At 37.0% G+C, this 20,258-nt stretch overlaps 1 protein-coding gene across 1 annotated transcript in view; it reads right to left on the reverse strand.

Moving 5' to 3' along the window:
- Positions 1 to 20,258, reverse strand: part of LOC122803887 (organic solute transporter subunit alpha-like) — a 210,703-nt gene that overhangs the window by 169,159 nt on the left and 21,286 nt on the right. Inside the window, exons 3-4 of the mRNA XM_044073569.1 lie at positions 6,628 to 6,701; positions 6,376 to 6,534 (exon numbers count right to left, since the gene is read on the reverse strand). Of these exons, the coding sequence (XP_043929504.1) occupies positions 6,376 to 6,534; positions 6,628 to 6,701 (233 nt within the window). The remainder of the gene's footprint in view (positions 1 to 6,375; positions 6,535 to 6,627; positions 6,702 to 20,258) is intronic.

Here is a 20,258-nt window from a genome sequence, read left to right on the forward strand (position 1 = left end):
CATCAATACATCAGTGCACCGAGCCATGGAAGATGTCCTATACTCGAATTATGTTTACCTTACCTCAGTAAGGTGTGGTATGTTGTAAGTGCATGATGCAGAAATGTGGTAGACTGGCAGCATATCAACCATCAGAGGATTAAAACCCTTTTACTAGCATTGACATTGTACACATCACTACATGAGTACACTGAGCCATGGAAGATGTTCCGTACTAGCATTATGTTTACCTCACTTCAATAAGGTATGGCATGTTGTTAGTGCATGGTGCAGAAATGTGGTAGACTTGTAGCACACCAACCATCAGAGGATTAAAACCCTTTTACTAGAATTGACATTATACACATCACTACATGAGTGTACCGAGCCATGAAAGATGTCCTGTACTCGCATTATGTTTACCTTACTTCAATAAAGTATGGTATGTAGTTAGAGCATGGTGCAGAAATGTGGTAGACTGATACAAAGCGGACATCAATGGATTTGACCGCTGCATCTCTGACATGCTACAGACCAGTGAATTAGTAAGCAATGCCACAAAAGAACTTACAGTGAAAGGGCCACAAAACACACATATCAAGAAAATGTTACTACAGCAGTGAAGACTGGAAACTGAACATTGGTTATCAACAAAACAACCATCAGAGAATAAAATCTCCTGGCAAGTGTACTGATAATGTACACAAAGACATGGAAGCTGTCACATACATGTATTACATTTACCATACTTCAGTGCTGCATGGTAATGTTATTGTGTATGGTGTGGATATTTTAACACACTGATATAAGGTAGACATCAGTGGATTCGAATCCATGCCTGTCTAACTGCCATTCTACTAATCATTGCATTGTAAAGTGACTCTACAGAAGAACTTATGGTGAAAGTGTCACAAAACACACTCACATCAGGGGAATATGATAGAACAGTGCACAGAGAGGTGTTTTTTTTTTAGAATACCTTTGTGGCGTGTGTTCACAGAGATGTGTTTGCTTAGAATACCTTTGTGGCATGTGTGTGGTATCTATCTATGTTGTCTTTGTGTTTATATTTTGGAAATGGAAATATTGCTTGGTGATCTACATCTATGATTTGCTCATTTGTGAGATGGATGCCAAGATCTTAGCATGTTCAAAGAAATTTCCTAAATATTTGCCATTGAATTAAAAATACCATTTCTTTGACCACTGATATTGCTCTATGCGAAACATCATGCAATGTATGACCGCAGAAAGCTGATTTGACTATACAAGCCCTTTGTGGGCATGTGAGTGTTTTGTCTACCTATTTTATCACCATGGTAAAGGTTGAAAATGGGAAGATAGGGCCAACATGATGACGGGAAGCACACAGAGGATAGAATCCAAGGTGAGCAAAGAAGGACTGAGGTAGATGGAGATGTGGAGCGTACCTATCAACTTATTAGCTCACCAATGCTAGATGACTCAATACCTATGTTTTCCATGACAGAATGTACACACTGATGAGAGGAATATTTCATTTCAGGTGAAAGGAACAGATGATAGCAAGACAAAATGATTACACCTACATGGACTTGAAAACATTCCTGTGCCACTCACATTCTCCAAAACAGAGCAGTGAGCAGGTATAGTAGAAAATCATGCATAAGTAAAGTATCAGTAAAACACATATCAGGGTAAACATAGGATATCGAGAAAAGTGACAGTACATGAACAGATTTGAGCCTATGCCTATATCATTCATAACTCCAGAGCAAGAGCCTTGGACAGGTATGCCAATGAAGTGTTCAGACAAATGGTGTAAGTAAATAAAATACATTGCAGGGGAATGGAATATAGTTGTATGATGAAGATGTAATACTGTAAAACAGCATTTCACCCTAACAGGATTTGAACCCTCCACTCATTTACTGACAATGGACTCATTGTGTCATGAACCCAGAGACCCATTGCATCCTTTACAGTGAAAATTTGAATGACACTTTTTTCATTACTGCTTGATGACACATTTGTGTGCTCAGCAAGACTGTCTGCTCTTATCAAGGATTTTTCTTAATTTTTGCCATAGGATGGGAGCTATCATTTTCCTGTGCTTATAGATGACCATCAGTGTTGCTCAATACCAACCATCACTCAATGTATGACCATAGAAAGATGATTTAAATATATAGCCTTTTTGGCAATGTGTATAGTGTATTTACTTTTTGACCAGATTAAAGGTTGGAAATGGGATACAGAACCAACATGAAAAGGGGAAGCAATCAGAGGGTAGAATACAAAGTGATGAAATAATGAATGAGCATGATGAAGGTAGACTAGGAGCCATATCTCTCAAAGTCTTGCCTCAATAACCATATGTGATTTGCAATAATAGTTGTAGTGATTCAATGACCAAACTCATCAATGACGTTTCATAATTATCAACGTTAGCTATTGTAGCCAGTCGTGTACAATAATTAAAGGTCTGTGAATTTGAGAGGTATTGGTGGGAGTGTTTTTGTGGGATAGGTGCTATTTTTATTTTAATATTGATAAGGGGAATTTAGGGAAGGTGATCGGGAAAGTAAGTGGAGGGTAAGAGAGGGAATATAGGTCACAGGTGAAGAAAGTAATGAGTGACAGGATGTGAGGTAACAGCGAGGGAGGGGGAACACAATGGTGAAGGAGACATCAGACAAATAGAGTGCAGACAGTGGTACAGGGAGGATTGAATAACATACAGGAGTGGTTATACACACACTCACATGTCTGGGGATGGGATCGGGTCTTTGGAGATGCAATCTCTGCCAGCTTTGACACAGAGGGGTATTATGCTCACTCTGGGTGCCATCACCACTGGGTATTGGCTCAGGACCTGGAGGTATTGTTGGGCAAGGACGCAACTCAGTGAGTCACTAGAGCATAGTCTCTATACTGAAAATACAAATGGTAAGCTTCAAAAAGGCAAAAACAAATGTAAAAAACCTCGGCCGAGGTACCAAATAAAGTGGTAAAGAAACTACATCTGTTTTTGCCTTTTTGAAGCTTGCCATTTGTATTTTCTTAATTTATGGAACTGTGAGTGTCTTTGCATAGTCTCTATACTGCCTATGCGGGCATTGAACCTCCTGTCCTGCAAAAGCTCTGCCAGCCCCTGATGGGTGACCAAAGTGTCATCTCCACCTTCACAGCTTCCTGTAGGTACCATCCTCCAGTGCAAGGCTACCTGATACAGGTGGTACAAGTAGGGTAGTGGGTGTGGAAGCCACTCTTGCAGGATGGGACCCAGATGGGCTTAGTGCCACTGGTGGTGGTGATGGTGGTACTGCAGCTGCTAACTGTGGTGGAAAACAGGCCATGCCAGTGTGGTCAGTCATAGTCCCTCTGCTACTACATATATTAGTAACAGAAATGGGAAGACTTAAAAATATAAATAAATGTATAAAAGAGAAAGAATGATGATAGATGGTTGGGAAGAGACATAAAAAAATTTAACTGCATTCTGAACTGTGCTCATACACAGTGTGAAGCAAAATAAGCTCTTAAAAGTAGGACCTGTACAGTTATTTCTGCAAACCTTTTGTCTGTATAATTTATCATTGGGGGTGTGGTGCCAAAAGCCATCATCAGCTGCAGTCTGACATAATAGCATGATAACTGGGGGAGAGATTACAGGGTGAATGGTGCTGTTGCAGTTCTGACAGTAATACAACTGTAGCTATATATATATATATATATATATATATATATATATATATATATATATATGAAACTTGCTGATCCCATGATAAAAATATCAAGCAGAGGTGATACTCATTAGATAAATATGTGTAGTGTATATTGTGAAGTGTCCAGCTAGAGTTATGGCTAAGACATATATGGACCTTATAAGTTACATTGATATTACTGTGATTGCATATACAAAACTATTCCATGAAAACAACATATTTTGGGGTGGGGGGGTAATTGAACCCACAACCATCATAACAGCGTCAGTGAACATATACTTCACATGAGGAGCCATTTCTCCACTTATATTGGGGTATAGATACAGAAGCAAAACGTCTAATGCCACACAGTTGTACTACTTCAGTAAGGTATGCCAGTACCGTCATATGTGGTCCTTCTGTATAAGTATTATCTGTCATTAATTGTAATTGCTGCAACTGTCAATATGCAAACAGGCATCTTTCACAACAGCAACTATACTTATTCCGGTGCTCTCTTAGGTACTCTAGTTTGTCCCTATATGTCTTCCAGTTCCATTCAATCTCTACAGGGGCTGGAGGTAAAGAAAGAGCAGAATGGAAAGATGTATGTTGCTATACACTGACATGTTGTATGGATAAGTAAATTATGTTATATTTACAGTATGGTGGTGGTGGTGGTGGTGGTTGTGCCTTAATTTCATCTTTCCATCAGCCAAGGAGTTCAGGCTTGCTGTGACGCAAGTCATTGTAGCAGTGATAGAACTGTTCCCCATGTTTGAGATGCCAGTAGCATGGGTGACAGCCTTGGCCAAACTATTCCAGGCAGCAGCCTTATACTGTGACTCAGTATATGGAGCATGCAGCTCTAATACTTATGGAAGATGTCCAGAAAAGTCTTGGACTCCTCCTCACACTACCTCTGTGCTCTAAAAGGTGCACTACCCTCACCTTCTCCAGGAATACTTGACTTACCTTTAAACTTCTCAAGAAAACTTGTAGACACCTGGTGCCCAAACCATTTCTTGCATGCGCCATCCTTTGTGCAATAACAGGCACTGAAAGGAATCTCATTTGTGTAATGGATGTCAATATAATAAAATGTAGGTATTGTATTACTATGGTTCCAATCATTCTTTATGGTGTGAAACCATGACAGTCCTCCATATATCTTTTTGTTGCTGAGAATATATGTTCAACGGTGACTTCCATATTTAGATAGTTAATTACAGCATGACAATTATTCTCAACTTTCCATCTATGGACTGTTGAACACTATCTCTCACAATGTTGAACAAATGGGCAACATGTGGAACACTTGTGAACAACTTAACAACAACTTCAACTAGGAACCTGACAGCATGGTTAACATGCCATGTCACACTTAATTATCTTTTGGTTTTGAAGAATAAATATTATTCAGTGTAATTTACTATAGATGTCAGTTAAAAAATTGCTAACACTTGAATGTGTGACAGACCCTTTCTCTATGGAAATATGAAAGACGTGGCTCTTTAAAACTTAAATTGAGGACCATTCCTCATAAGGTACATGTGAGAGGTATAAGCATGACAATTTCTGTGCCCCTGTAATCTGGGCTTCTCATGCATGCACAGAGCTGACCTCGGACTCAGATGTGTGCACAGCATTGTGTAGAAGTCAGCATGATGTTTATCAGGTTTGCTCATAACACAATTTGGGTGATTCAGAACTGGGATGGTACAGTGATCACAACTGACCATTTTTAGCTACTGCCTGGGTGAAATAATTCACAAACAAGAAAAAGTAAAACAGAGCATCAGTAAGCTATAGATATCGAAAACAGGAGAGAAAGTTACACTATATAACAAAAACTGTACAGTGGCAGTTAACACTTATAAGAGAAATGCATATTTTAGATACTTAGCATCATCATTGCACCCAGGGGAGTAATCTACAGACTACAGGCGCAACAAGAATCACACATCATCAATGTACTATGGAAGATGAATATTTGTTTGAATTCTGATTCTTTCTACCTTTGTCAGTTCTTCTTACATTATTATTATCTATTTAACTATGATATACTGTATGTTTTACATCTACTTTGTAAAAAGGTAGCTTTTTGTGTGCTATTTACTGTCATGTCTAGAAGTGTGATTCATTTTTCCAGTTTATGAACATCTATTGGCCAAAGTTCTCTGAAGGTGTACATTGCAAGTATACTGCCCATTGTAGAATCCAGTTACATTATAGTAGGTTGTAGCAACAGTAAGTCAGTCATGCACATATTGAATCACACTATAAACTTTCTACAATCATTACGGCTAACGATCATGTGCTTGTTAAGTTGGGTGCTTATTAACTTGCAGTCAAGTGCTGATATCACTTTATGCTACAGAACCAGGCAGATTTCCACCAGTTTTTTGTCAAGACCCTAGTAAGTAATATACTTAGAAGTACTTTTTTTCAGAAAGAAGTTGTACAACATCAGAAGTTACAAAACAGTCCAACCATGTATCAGCAGGAAGTTTGCTTACTCCATGTTTATCCACTTATAATACGTTAAACGGGAACTGTATAATCATTGAATATGGTTACCTGTGACATGCATCTAATACGTTAATTAGGAGAACTGTATAATCATTGAATATGGTTACCTGTGACATGCATCTAGAAAAACTTTCAAGTTCATATCTTGGAGTTGTTTTAAAGCTGAATGATTACCTACCAGTTCATTGTAAATGTTGGCAAACATACGAAACAGCAACAGCAGGGTCCAACATTGAGACGACTCTGTACATACTGAAGCTTGTCAATCATTTCTGACACTCCACCAAGATATCTAACAGTGAGGTGGAAAAAGCTATAGAGGGCAGCTGCTAGAGAACTGTTGAAATAAATGGAAAAATACAGATGATGATTGCACATGGTATTGTGATTGTTTTACATAAGTGTAAGCTAGTGTTCAATCATCACTTACATAGCAGCAACAAGATCCAACAGGCTGGCAGCTCTGGGCACATACATGCCCAGCTGGCAACAAACAGTGACAATCTAAGGAGAACAAGAAGATAAGAACATCAACTGAGTAATAAGTTTAATGTCTATTTAGAACCTTAAAATCATTTCAGTTATAACTATAACCAAATAATAATAATAGGTCTTGTGCAGGTGAAATTCAATTCATTTTTGTCTGGAGAATGGGCATAGCTTTTCCCCCAGAAATAACATTTATTATGACTCAAAATAAATAATTGTAGTTTTGCAGCAATCATCATGCATGGCGCATTTTGCTAAACATCAGCAGTTGGCCACTTCTGATACTGAATCACCATTTATTGATGCATTAAATACAAATGAAGCAACTCAAGACTGACACTTAAAAATAATTTATAATAAAATACAGTTCTTATCCTCCCATCTCTAATAACACTTCCTATTGGGAACATTTCATATCTCAATGACTTTGGTTCTCCTGTTAAAAAAAAAATGTGGCACATGCCTTACTTAATTCCCCCCATCATGGTATGACCTTGTTTTTGGGTCTTCCCTCCTCAGAAAAGCTCTAAGAGATCACAGTTATTCATTTCCTGAAAGTGGTCCATAAATATGTCTTTTCATTTGGCAGTATATACACGATTATGACTTTTTGCATATGTTGAAAGTTGACGACTATTGAGTGCAACTCTATATCTGGGAGCCTCATTCCTTCCTGTGCTTTTGGCAGCATCATCTTCTCCCACCTGACCCTTGGTCTCTCTTTCCTGCCCAAACAAGAATGTTCATCCCGTTTGCAAGCTTACTAATAGTACCACTTTCTATGTACCTACTATATACCTACTCTGGGTACAGAATACATGGAATTACATGTCAGCACAGGATTTGGAGCCTTTGTTCCATATACAGAGTTAAACATTTTCAACTTTGCAGTTTTGTTTAATTTTATCCAGTATCTCACCCAGTGAACTCTGGAATGAGATCTCATATGTATTCTTAATCATAACACCTAGGTATTTTAATTCTTCAGCTTTCCACATCACATGATACACTCCCCTCATGTTCTTCTCTTTCTTAAACTGAGATCTAATGCTAATTTACCTTGATTTATTTATATACAGAAAAGGAACCAAATTCTTCCATTTTATTAAATATTTCCTTTAAATCTCTATCTGGGTCAGTCAGTGTGAAGACAATATCATCCACATATAGGGCTATCTTTAACTGCTTCTGCTCCCAGGTACAGCTTAGGACATCTGAGCACCTACTTTTTTGCAGGTATAAGTTCCATATAAATATCAAATAGTAATGGGGAGAGTGGACCCTCCTATCGCATCCCTCACAAATAGTAATGGGGAGAGTAGAGCCTCCTATTGGGTCACTCTTGTTATGTTTAGCTTTTTAGAGAGTGATGCCTAGTTTTTTACTCTTGCTGACACTCCTTTGCAGATTTGCTGTATTAGCTAAACTAAGTGTTCGGAAATCCCATCCTACTCAAGACTGCAAACAGATATGGCCGTTCTACCCCATCAAGGGCTTTTTCCATGGCTACTGATATAATTACTACTTTGTTTCTTTTTCATTTGCTTCCTGTATGATTGAAAGTATTCTAGTTATGTTATTGAGGGTTCTTCTACACTCTGTGAAGCCACACTGATATGTGTCTATGATGAGCAGCATGAACTTTGGTAACCTGGGTATAACAGAACTTACGTAATGGTGGTCAATGATAATTAGAAGATAGTGAGCTAGATATATGTAGGTAGTAGTAGGAGATAATAGAAATGTTTGTACAAGTTGGTTTCAGTAGGAGTATACTAAGAAACGTTTACCAGATGACGGTAACAGATACTTATAATGTAAGAATACTTGTATATTTAAGTTAGCATGGTAGGTCATAGATGCATTTGGTTTGGAAACAACAGGAGATTATGTTTATCAAAGTAATAATAACTCTCAAAGATTCTGGAAGCAGGAATTAAACCTGGACACAATAAAACTGGGTGAATCTATTCAGTATTATTACACATATTTGCTGGGGGTGAATTTAACCTCACAACTGCTGCCACTCTGAAGAGGGAATAAAGATTTACTTCCAATAACCTGATGGCTAATGATGATTTTGTCTATTCTAACACCTTATGGGAATTACCTTCACTGCTAGGGAAGATTTTAACTTGGTTGAAACTATATTCACCTACTATAAGCTTAATGAAAAATGCATTTTTTTTCATTTTTTGCTCCATAATTTAAGAAGATTAATCGTGCAATAGTGTTTTACAGTGATTAAAGTCAGCTATTGGCGGTTATTTATCCCCCTGACCCTGAGTAAAAGGGAGACATCCTTCTTTTTGTGTTACTCAAGCCTCGCACCAATCCTCTAATCCATCACACTAGGCCCGTGAATAACTACCATCAAAAAGGGCGTTTTCTGGAAAAAAAATATTTTTAATAATCATCTAAAGAGTATAGTATGGTTAGAAAATAATAATTGAATTTAGTACTTCCACTGAATTTCTGTAAACAACTAAGAAAACAAAGCTTAAAAGGAAAAATGTATGACATAGAAACAGAAAAAATATCATACCTTAATTTTCTATACAGTACTGAAATGCTTGATTCCCTCTGTTTAACAATATTTATATTTTCTACATCTGAAGGTCATTGTACAGTTAGCCTCATTGGTGTGATTTTTGTCTTTTAGGCAAGGCTTCTTCTTCCTGTCATGGTGCACACAGCGTCACAAACTTGTGGTAGTATTTTGATTTCCATTACGTTCAATTTCCTCCTTCCATTGATTTAGAATGGCAGTATGTATACTGAATTTTTGTAATAAAGTCAATTCTTCTTAACAATCATTTATATGGTACATTTATTTTGTTCTGACTCTTTATGAACCACTGGCTTTACTTAGGAGATATTTATTTGTTCTTCCTTTTGATACAGTGGTGCAGCGTATAGTGTTGTCGCCTCACAGCAAAAGGTTTCCTGGTTTAATCATTGGCTGAGGCGCCTTCTGTATAGAGTCTGTATGTCCTCCCTGTGTTTATGTGGGTTTCCTCCCACATTCCAAAGACATGCAGTAGGTTGATTGGACACTCTAAATTGCCAATAGGTGCGAGCGTGTGGTGTAGAATATAGACAACACCTTTAGTGTGGCAGTTAAAATGACCTGTTCACATGAAAATCCTATTCAAGCTAGAGAGGTATAATATTTCACTGTCTAAAATATATTTATATTGATTCCACTTATCACACTTTGACATTCTTTCTGCAGTGTTAGCAGCTGGGCCATTTACTCCAAGGAGATACTGCATGTTTCTACCTTATATATACATATATAGAGAGCAGACAGTAGGCCAGAGTTAAGGAAATGATATAATGACTTAGTTTTGGTAATAGCATAAAAAATGGTTTAAGGAACATTAAGGAACACACTAAAGCAAAAAAAAAAAATAGTTTCAATGATATATGCAAAAGGGCAGTAATAGACTACTAGATAGTATCTAACAAGAATAAAAGTGAATTAAAAATAGACAGTATATGCAAATCATGTATATTTACTTATTCAGACAGAATGTGCTTTTAATGCGGAGGTAGGCAAAATAAATAAGGAAGTATCCAAGATGTGAATTAAATAAATTTGGTACAGAAATGAAGGTGTTTGTAAAAATACAAATCAGAGTTAAGGAGTGTTCTAAATCAAATATGGGATAATGGAAGTTTCTTAAAGAGCAGATAATATGGTTTTCAGTTAATTGGAAGACCAAACCAAAAAAGTATGTTAATTATTTAAAATTAAGGAGTTGGTTAATAATGTTAATAAGTAAGGAGAATGATATATATATAGATATATATATATATATATAAACAAAGAAATAAAAGGCATTAAGAATAAAACGTATTCAGTAGTTAAAATAAGAGTAGTATATTCTTATAAAGTACAAAGATGTATCAATCAAAAAAGTACTATAGAAGGACTTTGTCAAATGTTTAATAAAAATAAGGAAAATAACATTTCTGAGTGCAATTAGAACAAAAATAATAGAAAACGGGTTAGTGAATAAGATAAGATATGTAGTGAAGTTATTAAGAATGTTCAAGGAACATTTGGTAAGGTCATGACTTAAAAAAGACTGAAATAAATGTTTAAATAAGATAAGTAAAAATAAATGCTATAAAAATTTAAAAAATGTAGTGGGAATTGATGGTTTATCAAATAAAGCATACAGATTACTAAAGGAAGTGTTGAGTAGAATATTACTAGACATTTTTCAGGAAATACGGATAAGATGTGGTATGAAATATTTAAATTCAAATTTAGTAGCAATGATATCAAAAAGAGTGTTTAAGGAAACTTAATAACCAGAGAACAGTCAGTATAATGACTATCGATTTCAGGATTTTGCAGATATTGTACTTAAAAAGTCAAATGGGAGAATGGCATTCGTAAAAATCAAGTATGCAGTAATAGGAAGAAATATGATGGAGAATATAATAAATGTAAGAGAGATATTAGGTTAAATAAAAAAGGGTTATATTATAAGTTTAGATGAGCCCAAGGCTATGGACAAGGTTGATATAGAAATTTTAGCGGAAGTGTAGGACAATTTGGGTGTGAATAAACTAAGTTATCTAATTAATATAACCAACATAGGGCTAAAGTGAAAATACTAGTAAACTGAAAAATAACTGAAGGAGTTCATAGGAAGGTCAGTTTGTTACAAGGATGCCTGGTTTATCCTTTGTTGTCTGCTGTCTATATAATTTTTATTTTTATTTTATTTTTATTTTACATTTGTTGACCGGGCTGGTCTAGCTGGATACATGTCCATTTTCAGTAGAGGCCCGGGGAGATAAGCTCCACTTATAAACTTTACTGATGCTAAGTATAAAAACAGTTAAGAAATAAAATCTAATATAAAAAGTAATAAACAAGTGGTATAAAAAAGAAAGAAGTAATGGAGATAAGCTCCACTTAGAAATTATACTGATGCTAAGTTCAAAAACTGTAAGAACTAAGATTCTAATATAAAAAATAATAATAATTAAGTGGTATAAAAAGTAAGGGAGTAAAGAAGTCATAGTAGAACAAGATAGCAGGAAGTATCTCTTAGACATTTCATAGAGAGGGAAATGGAAATAACTGAAAAGAAAGTGAATTAAATATTGGGGTGAGTAGGTCAGATGAGCATAAAAATAATGTTAGTCAGGGTTGGTACAGGGCACAGCCATTGTGTTTTGAGGTAAAGCTTGAGTTTCTTTTTAAAGAGAGATTTAGAGGAATAGTTGAGAGTTCAGATGGAAGCAGGTTCCAATGTTTTCCAACAGTGTTAGAGAAAAGAGAGTCTCCGGCCTTGTTGTTTGATTTGACCGTGTCTATAAGAAGTTTGTGTCGGATCTAAGGGACTTTAGGTTGTGGTAACGGTGAATCAGGCTTGATAGTATAGGGTTTTATCAGGTTGATAAAGAATTTGATGGGCTATGGTAAGCTGGTTAGTTTTAGTTGCTGTTGGTATTCAAGCCAGCCTAGTTGTTTTAGATTATTACAGTGGTGGGTTCTGTAAGGGTTTCCGTGGCAAATCTGGCTATGTTGTGGTAGGAGTTTTCTAGTTTTGACAGGTTTGTTGTGGATAATTTAGTAAAATTGGGGAGGCATAGAGAAGGGGTGAGATAAGGTGGGTGAGGGCTATGATTGTTCTAGATTCTGGAGTTAGGAAAGGTTTGATTCTGTAGAGAGAGCCTATTTTTGTTAATGCTTTTAGTGTGTTGTTAATATGGGCATTGAAGTTAAGGTTGTTGTCTATGGTAATGCCTAGTAGTTTGGTAGTTGACTCTTGAGATATAGGTGTGCCATTTGCTGATGTTATGGTGAAATCAAAGAGGAGATTTGCTAGATGGTGTAAAAAGTAGCAGCTTTGTTTTCTTTGGGTTGAGTAGTAGACAGTGTTGGGAAAACCAGTCTTCTACAGAGTTAAATATGTGTTGTGTGAGGGAGTGAAGGTGTGATACAGTTGTGGCGGAGCAGACAAGTGTTGAATCGCTCAAGATTGTATGCATGTGGCTTGGGGAGCCACATGGTGTAGGTCATTGATAAATAAGGAAAATAGCAGGGGGCCTAGTATAGACCCTTGTGGGACTCCAATGCTGACAGGCAGTTGGGAGGATAGAGTGGAGTTCCAGAGTACTGCTTGATGTCTGTTTTGTAAGTAGGACTTAAACCAGTTAAGAGATTGGGTATCAAGTGAAGTGGAATGAAGAATGTGAATGAGTATTTGGTGGTTGACCATGTCAAAGGCTTTGGATAGATCTAAGAAAATTGCTGAGGAGAGGGTGTTATTGTTGCGATTTTTGTTGATTGTATCTGTAAAGGAGAGGAGGGCAGTGGTTGTACTGTGGGATGGTCTGAAACCGTGCTGGGTGTTAGAGAGTAGGTTATTCTGGAGAAGGTGGTGAAGCAGTTGCTTGTGTATACACCTTTCCATGATCTTAGATAAGGGTGAAAGAAGGGCTATGGGGCGGTAGTTCGATATTTCAGTAGAATTTCCCTTATGGAGTGGGATAATGTGGGAGATTTTCCAGAGTTTAGGGACATATCCTTCAGTGATGGTTCTGTTGATCAGAATAGAGATAGGCAAGGCTATTGCTTTGGCTGCTAATTGCAAGTATTCTGCGGGTAATAGGTCGGCAGAGGGAGTACATGGTTTCAGTTTTTTTAGAAGGGAGAGAATATAAGTAGTTGAGACTGGTTGGAAGTGAAAAGTAGGGGGTGGGTTTGTTTTGCTCGTTGACATGTTTGCATTTTTGATGGGAAGTTGACTTGCTAAGGTTTGTATAGTTTCTGTAAAGAATGAATTAAAGGAGTTTGCTGTTTGTTTGGGGTTATTTATGTCAGAGCCTTGTGGGTTGGGTGTGACAGGTTTACATGGCTGTAGTAATTGATTAATGGTTGCCCAGAATTTTTTTGTGTTTTTTTGGGGAGAATGTTGTGGTTTCAGGTAAAAGTTTTTTTTATCGTTCATTATTAGTTAATTAGTTAATAAATTGTTTAATAGAATAGTAGAAGAAGAAAAAGGAATAAGAGGATTAATTAATGAAAAAGGTAGGGAAATTAAAGTAATAACATTTGTTGATAATATACAAGTACATGCAGAAAATAAAGAGTCTGTAAGGTTAGTGGAAAAGACTATAAAATAATATGAACAGCAAGATGAAGCTATATTATTAACAATAAAATTAAAATATTTTATGTATATATTGAAGAGATAAACTGTGGTTTTAAGAAAACAGGATAATATATAAAGAATTGGAACTGAAGTATTGTTTAGAAAGAATGGTGGAAAAAATAAGAAAGCTGTTGAATAAAGTAGAACAGAAAGTAGCAGGATATAAAAATGATGTAAAGTTAAAAAAAAAAAGAGTTTTTCTTTTTAAGACATTTCTGTTAACATTAATAATTTTTGTAGCTCCAGAATTTTTGGATCCTTAGTAATACTTAGTAATGTGGAAACAATACTGAATGTTTTAACATTTCTTTAATTTATGGGTCTAGACCAAATCATATAAAAATATATGAATATAAATCCAAAAAGGAAGTTAGGAATGATAGACATAACTGGGTTTATAAATGTAGTATAAAGTAAGATAGGGAGATACTGAGAGAAAGGCTTGTGGGTAAGGGACACTGATAAAGAAATAAGTTTGCAGTCAGAGATGCACACAAGTAAAAAGAGTAAGAAAAAGACAAAGGAAATAAGGACATTTGTTAAGAAATGTGAAACAGAGTTAGAAGGTAAAAGTCTAAAGGAGTAAAAGAACTGTGGCTGGGAATCAGAAAGGCTTAACTCAATGGAGAAGCCTTAACTTGGAAATGTTCCCCACTGAGCTAAGCCTTTCTGATTCAGAGACCACTCTACCACTGATATTTTCCAATGCGGAGGGCAGTCTTGTGGTCAGAGCTGCATGCCAGTGCAGCAGTCTGAAAGAATGGCTAATACTAATTAGCCATGTGGTCTCACCAGAAAATGTCTATAGCTTCTGAGATACTTGGTTGAGCACTGAGATGAGTAAGATTTTACTTTAGGAGGAAAAAAGTGACCATCATAAAATCACAGCAGTCACCCATTCACTCCTATGGGAGTACTCATGGTGTAGATAAGTTCACTGAAGATGTGTGGTGGGGGTGTTAATGCATGTATGTGTGTACATGCATGTAGGGATGTGAGTGAAGTTGCATGAGTGTATGCGTGTGGCCGTGTGTGCGTGTGTGTGTATGTGTGTGTGTGTGTGTGTGTGTGTGCTTGCATGCGTGTGTGTGTGTGTGTGTGTGTGTGCATGTGTGTGTGTGCTTGCGCATGTGTGTGTGTGTGTGTGTGTGTGTGTGTGTGTGTGTGTGTGTGTGTGTGTGTGTTTGTGTATATGTGAGTGTGTGTCTGTGCTGTTGATCATATTTGGAAGATTAGGGGGATTACATACGGAATCAAGAGTCTTGATGTGTGTGTCTGTGTGTCTGTGTGTGTGTGTGTGTGTGTGTGTGTGTGTGTGTGTGTATGTGTGTGTGTGTGTGTGTGTGTGTGTCTGTGTGTCTGTGTGTGTGTGTGTTGTACATGTGAATGTCTGCCAGTGTGTGTGAGGGTGGGGGGTGCCTTTGTTAATGAGATGCGTGGGATGTCAGGGAGAACACTAGGGTGGTCAGGCCTGACATTGCTATTGTACAATTCAGAGATTTGCTGATGTACTGATCATGAGGTCTTTCTCATTGTAGCCATACTGGTCTCAGAAACACACATTCTTACTATTGTACTTAGTGACAAACCCTTTTGGGTTGGGCAGTTCATGCAAAAGGTGAACATGTTTCTGAATCCTAAGGAACATACTAAGATTTGGAATAAAAAGTAGGGGCATTAGAATATATAGGTAATAGTAATTGGGGCAAATGGTAATAAGAATGTTGAATACGGTTAGGATTCTGTATGAAACATCTGATGTGACCTGGTTAGATCTGAATGAAAAATAAAATGAAGGAAACAATTAAAAGCATAAAGTTGACACTGACAGATGCAGTCAACAAATCTGTTGCTAACACATGGTTAAAACATCAATACATTTTTCTACAGAATGTGCATTTATGAACATTTTGGAAAATATTAAGAAGACATTGGAGACAAATGTGGGGAAAATAAGCTATGAAGAACTGTTATGAGGTGGATGGAAAGAAGAGGAAACATGAACTAGAAATATTATAATTGTTATAACTGCAGTAATGTGTATTATAATAGACAAGATTAAGAGTTTACACTGCCCATGTGAAAAGAGCTGAAAATAATAGTGTAAAGCAAATTGTGTATAAAATGACGAAAGAAATGGAAGAAGAAAAATATCAGAAGCATTACTTCAAAAAGATGACAGGGAAATTAGTAGAAATAACAAAAATTATAACAGAAGGTAAATAAGTCACCTTATGTGTTTGGAAGGAGAATAATAATGTGAATCACACTAAATATAAATACTTATGATATTTGAACAAAAAGGTTGGGCTCCTACTCTTTCTTCAACAAGTGCCATGAGCTAAGACCAGCACAGGCAGATGGAATTTCTGCTTAATGTCTCTTTCAAAACGATGGCCTCTCATACTTTGGATATGTTGCATGGCAGTGACAGAACTGGAAAATTAATCAAAGTACTTGGTGTGGGAATAGAACATAGTCTTCTAGTTTTCCAGTATCAGTAATGGCTTTGTCACCTGCTGAGCCACTGACCCCGACTATAACAACATGTCATGACTATGAAAAAGTCATTGTCATGTAATTTTCAGACTATCATATTTGAAAAGAGTATTTAAATGGTGATTTGACCAAATCATGTATGTCTGATACAGATTTTGAAAGACGCTTATAGTTCCACATACTCAATTTTATTATTTTGAAACAGGAGTAACATTTTCTGCAGTTTGATATGCTTTGTTTGCATTATAGTTTTGTGTAAAATCACCCATTTTCTCATTAGCTAAAAATATAAAATCTCCAAAGTTCATTGTTTTCCCCAATAGGTTGTTCTAGGTTGATGTTTCACTGAGAAGCCATAGTTAATTTAATAAAGCTTTTTGGGTGGTATGTTTTGGCACTTCAACTTCTTTACTTACTTATGTTCAATATTACAAGGTCCAAGTGCAATCCTCTTGCATGGTGCATTTCCTTTTGTCATAGACTGGGGTTTAGCTTTCAAGCTTCCCCTATTCCCCTCCTCCTGTTTATCTTTAGATATGTTATACATAATTCCATGCTCCAGCACTGACATTTAACAGGCAATACCATAGTGAGAAAGAAATTTGCTTAATAACAATATATAAAGTTCAGTTTCCTTTTATAATTTTATCACTTTATTTTCTTCCTCTTTGCAGATGGAATCCCTTTTTTAATTTCAGTCCTTTCTCTGCCCTAATGATTGGTAATTAAAAACCCCGTCCTTCCTATATAAGTGCCCAATTTTTAACCTCAAAAAACTTTTAAATATTTACAAAAGGTAATCTATTCCCAATACTGTTTATGCCTTCTTGTGTGTTCTCCTTCTTCCTGTCATCACTCTCCGTCCTTTCCCTGTGTAGTTAACCATATATTCCGTTTTTTTCTTAGTAATTACCCTTTGTTTGTGATATTATTCTAAGCTTATTCTAAGCTCATTTTCTTTTTTCTCAATCATTTACAATATTATTCCTCTAACTTCTGGTCTATGTTTAGTTTTCTATTTTCTTGTGATTGTTTCTTTTTTGTCACCAGCAATATCAGGAAGACTAGATACTTAACACGTGAGAATAATTGAGTATCAAACCAGCTGAATAAAAAAAAAAAATCCCACTTTGTCAAGAATAAATCTTGCCCGATTATATCCTTAATTAAATTCTGAATCCTTTCCTTAAAATCCCTCAGTTTCTGACACTCCCAAACAATGTATTCCCATAGACATCCCAAAAACAGCGTAGAAATTGTCTCATCTTTTCTGACAATCCCCTAATTCTCAGTTTAATACAATATATGAGAAATGTAGTTATTCACAGTCATTGAAGGCAAGACTCTCAAATACAGCCACTACAAATAAACAGGCTGACAAAAATGCACAACACCACATGACACCAGCCACACACACTGCAGGACAAACACCTAGACCCACATATGCTGAGGCTCTTAAAAATAATATACTCACACCTCAAAAGCCTGCTAAGCAGAGTAACTGCAATAAACATCTTCACCAAACACAATAATACACTAACAAAGCTACACCCACTGCGTAACATTTAGCCCCACCTCACAGTGCATCAACATCTAAACCAATAAGGCAGACCATCACATAATCCAATATTTTCATCGTAGGTGACTCCATTCTGTGGCATACTGATGCCCCATTCAGCAGGCTGAGCAAAGAAAGGGTCTTGGTCAGTTGCCTATCTAGTGCCTGGATCCGCCAAATCATGCATGCACCCAAGTCATTAAACCACAAGTACCAGTATGACTGAGTCAAAGTCCATGTGGACTAAAATGACCTGAAATGTACCTCTCTGGACTATATCAAGAGAGACATAATGGAGCTCTTGGACTATGTGTCCCAGATACATATGAGCCTAGCCCTGAGCAGCATTCTACCTTCTCTAAGGATGATGCTAATAAAATGAACAGAATATAATTGACTTTAATAACTGGCCTAGTTTTTGGTGACATTTGAAGTGGGTACAGTATTTGTCAGCCTGGGAGGATATGATTGACAGACTACGCTGCTTCACCAGGGATGGTCTGCAGCTGTCTCTTCTAGGCTTTTGAATACTGGTTAAAACTTTATCCACCCCCATAGTGCCTTTTCTAGGTACTGTCAACTTGATAAAACATCCAATATAGTTAAACCTACATAGGATGATCTAAAAGTGTTACTGATCAGTACCAGGACTTTAAACAAAAAACCAACTACACTCCCTGCAAGCTCTCCTCACCCTGAAGAATGTAGATATCTGTGTAGTTACTGAGACATTGTTTAAAGCCACAAAGAGCACTCCAGCAGTGCAGGGCTACAATGCCTTTCACACATTTAGATCAGCTACTGCACAGGTAGGATGAAAAGGTGGCGGCATCCCAATTTGCATCAGAAGCAAATACACTTCAAGGCTGGTCAAGCAATATGACACACTTGAACTTCTCCACCTACAACTCACCATAAGCAAAGTACCATACCATATCTTTGCAAGTTATAGATCCCCCTCCATGACCTGGAAAATGCAGACCACTTATCTAAATGCACTGGTGTCACTCTCCATTCATCCCAATACCATACTCATGGGTAACTTCAACTATTCCACTCTAAACTGGGAATCATACACAACCCCAAACTCACAGGCCCAAAAGATTCCTGGACATTGTCAACACAAATGCCCTGGACAAGCTAGTCCATAACCCACTAGGAGTGCAAACATCCTTGACCTGGTCCTCATGAACATGGGTCAACATTACTCTCCCCTCCTTGAGTGTAATGTCTTCACTGGTCAGGTCAGACCATAAAGCTATCTCCTTCAAAATAAAAATAAATGTTGGGACACCAGCTAACCCTGGAACTTTTAGGAATTACTCCAATGCAAAATTCTTACTATTGAGTGAAACCTTGGCAAAATGTCAAGCCTCCCCCAGACCCAGGGAACATCACCACATATGTAGAATTGTTCACAAAATACCTTTACAACCATGTATACAGCTGCATAAAGGCAGAGGTGCCTAACAGAAATAAGCAAAGGACATATATAAAAAACTATATCACAACATCAGCTTGTATAGCAAAAAATGAAGAAATTCACAGCCAAATTAGGAAGTGTAATGCCCAGCAAGGTAAGAACTTCCTCATCAAGCTAAATGAGCAACTGAAGAAACTCGTTCAGGTTACCAAAAACAAATATAGGGTTAAAGAAGCCTCCCTGGTTAAGGACAATCACAACGCATTCTTTAGCAATGTCTGCAACTTCAAAGGCAATACACAACAATGTGACAAACTAATTGTAAATGGATCCACCTGTATTGAGCTGGAGGATATAGCAAATCTACTGGTCAATAAATTCAACTCCAACTTTACCCTGCTTTCTCCCCCTGACACCTCTCAAGAAATACCCCCATTCTTAACTCCTCCAACCATCACTAGGGAGCAGATCTTCAATTCTCTCTCTCTCTCTCTCTCTCTCCAAGGCCAAAAACATTGCACTGATGGGTCCCAATAATATCCCAGGATGTCTCCTAAATAGTATGAAACATTATTTAATCATGGTCTCCAAACAGACTTCAAATAAAATGAATGGAAGACTGCAACTGTTATCCCTCTGCACAAGGGTGGGCCATCCACTGACCTAGGTAACTACTGAACAATAAGTCTGACAAGTGTTATATGTAAAGCCATGGAAGGAATTATCATGGGTATGATGAATAATGGCACTGGAAGCCTGTAGACACTGGACCCGACTCAGTTTAGTTTTGTCAAGGGCAGATGATGTCTGCTCAACTATGCTGAATTCTTAGAGAAGGTCAACAAAGCAATGGATAAAGGCAAAATGGTACATACAGCTTACCTTGTCCTGGCCAATACCCCACTTGG

Source organism: Protopterus annectens, chromosome 6.part0, assembly GCF_019279795.1.
Source record: "Protopterus annectens isolate FY-2018-M chromosome 6.part0, PAN1.0, whole genome shotgun sequence".
Classification (NCBI taxonomy): Eukaryota; Metazoa; Chordata; order Ceratodontiformes; family Protopteridae; genus Protopterus; species Protopterus annectens.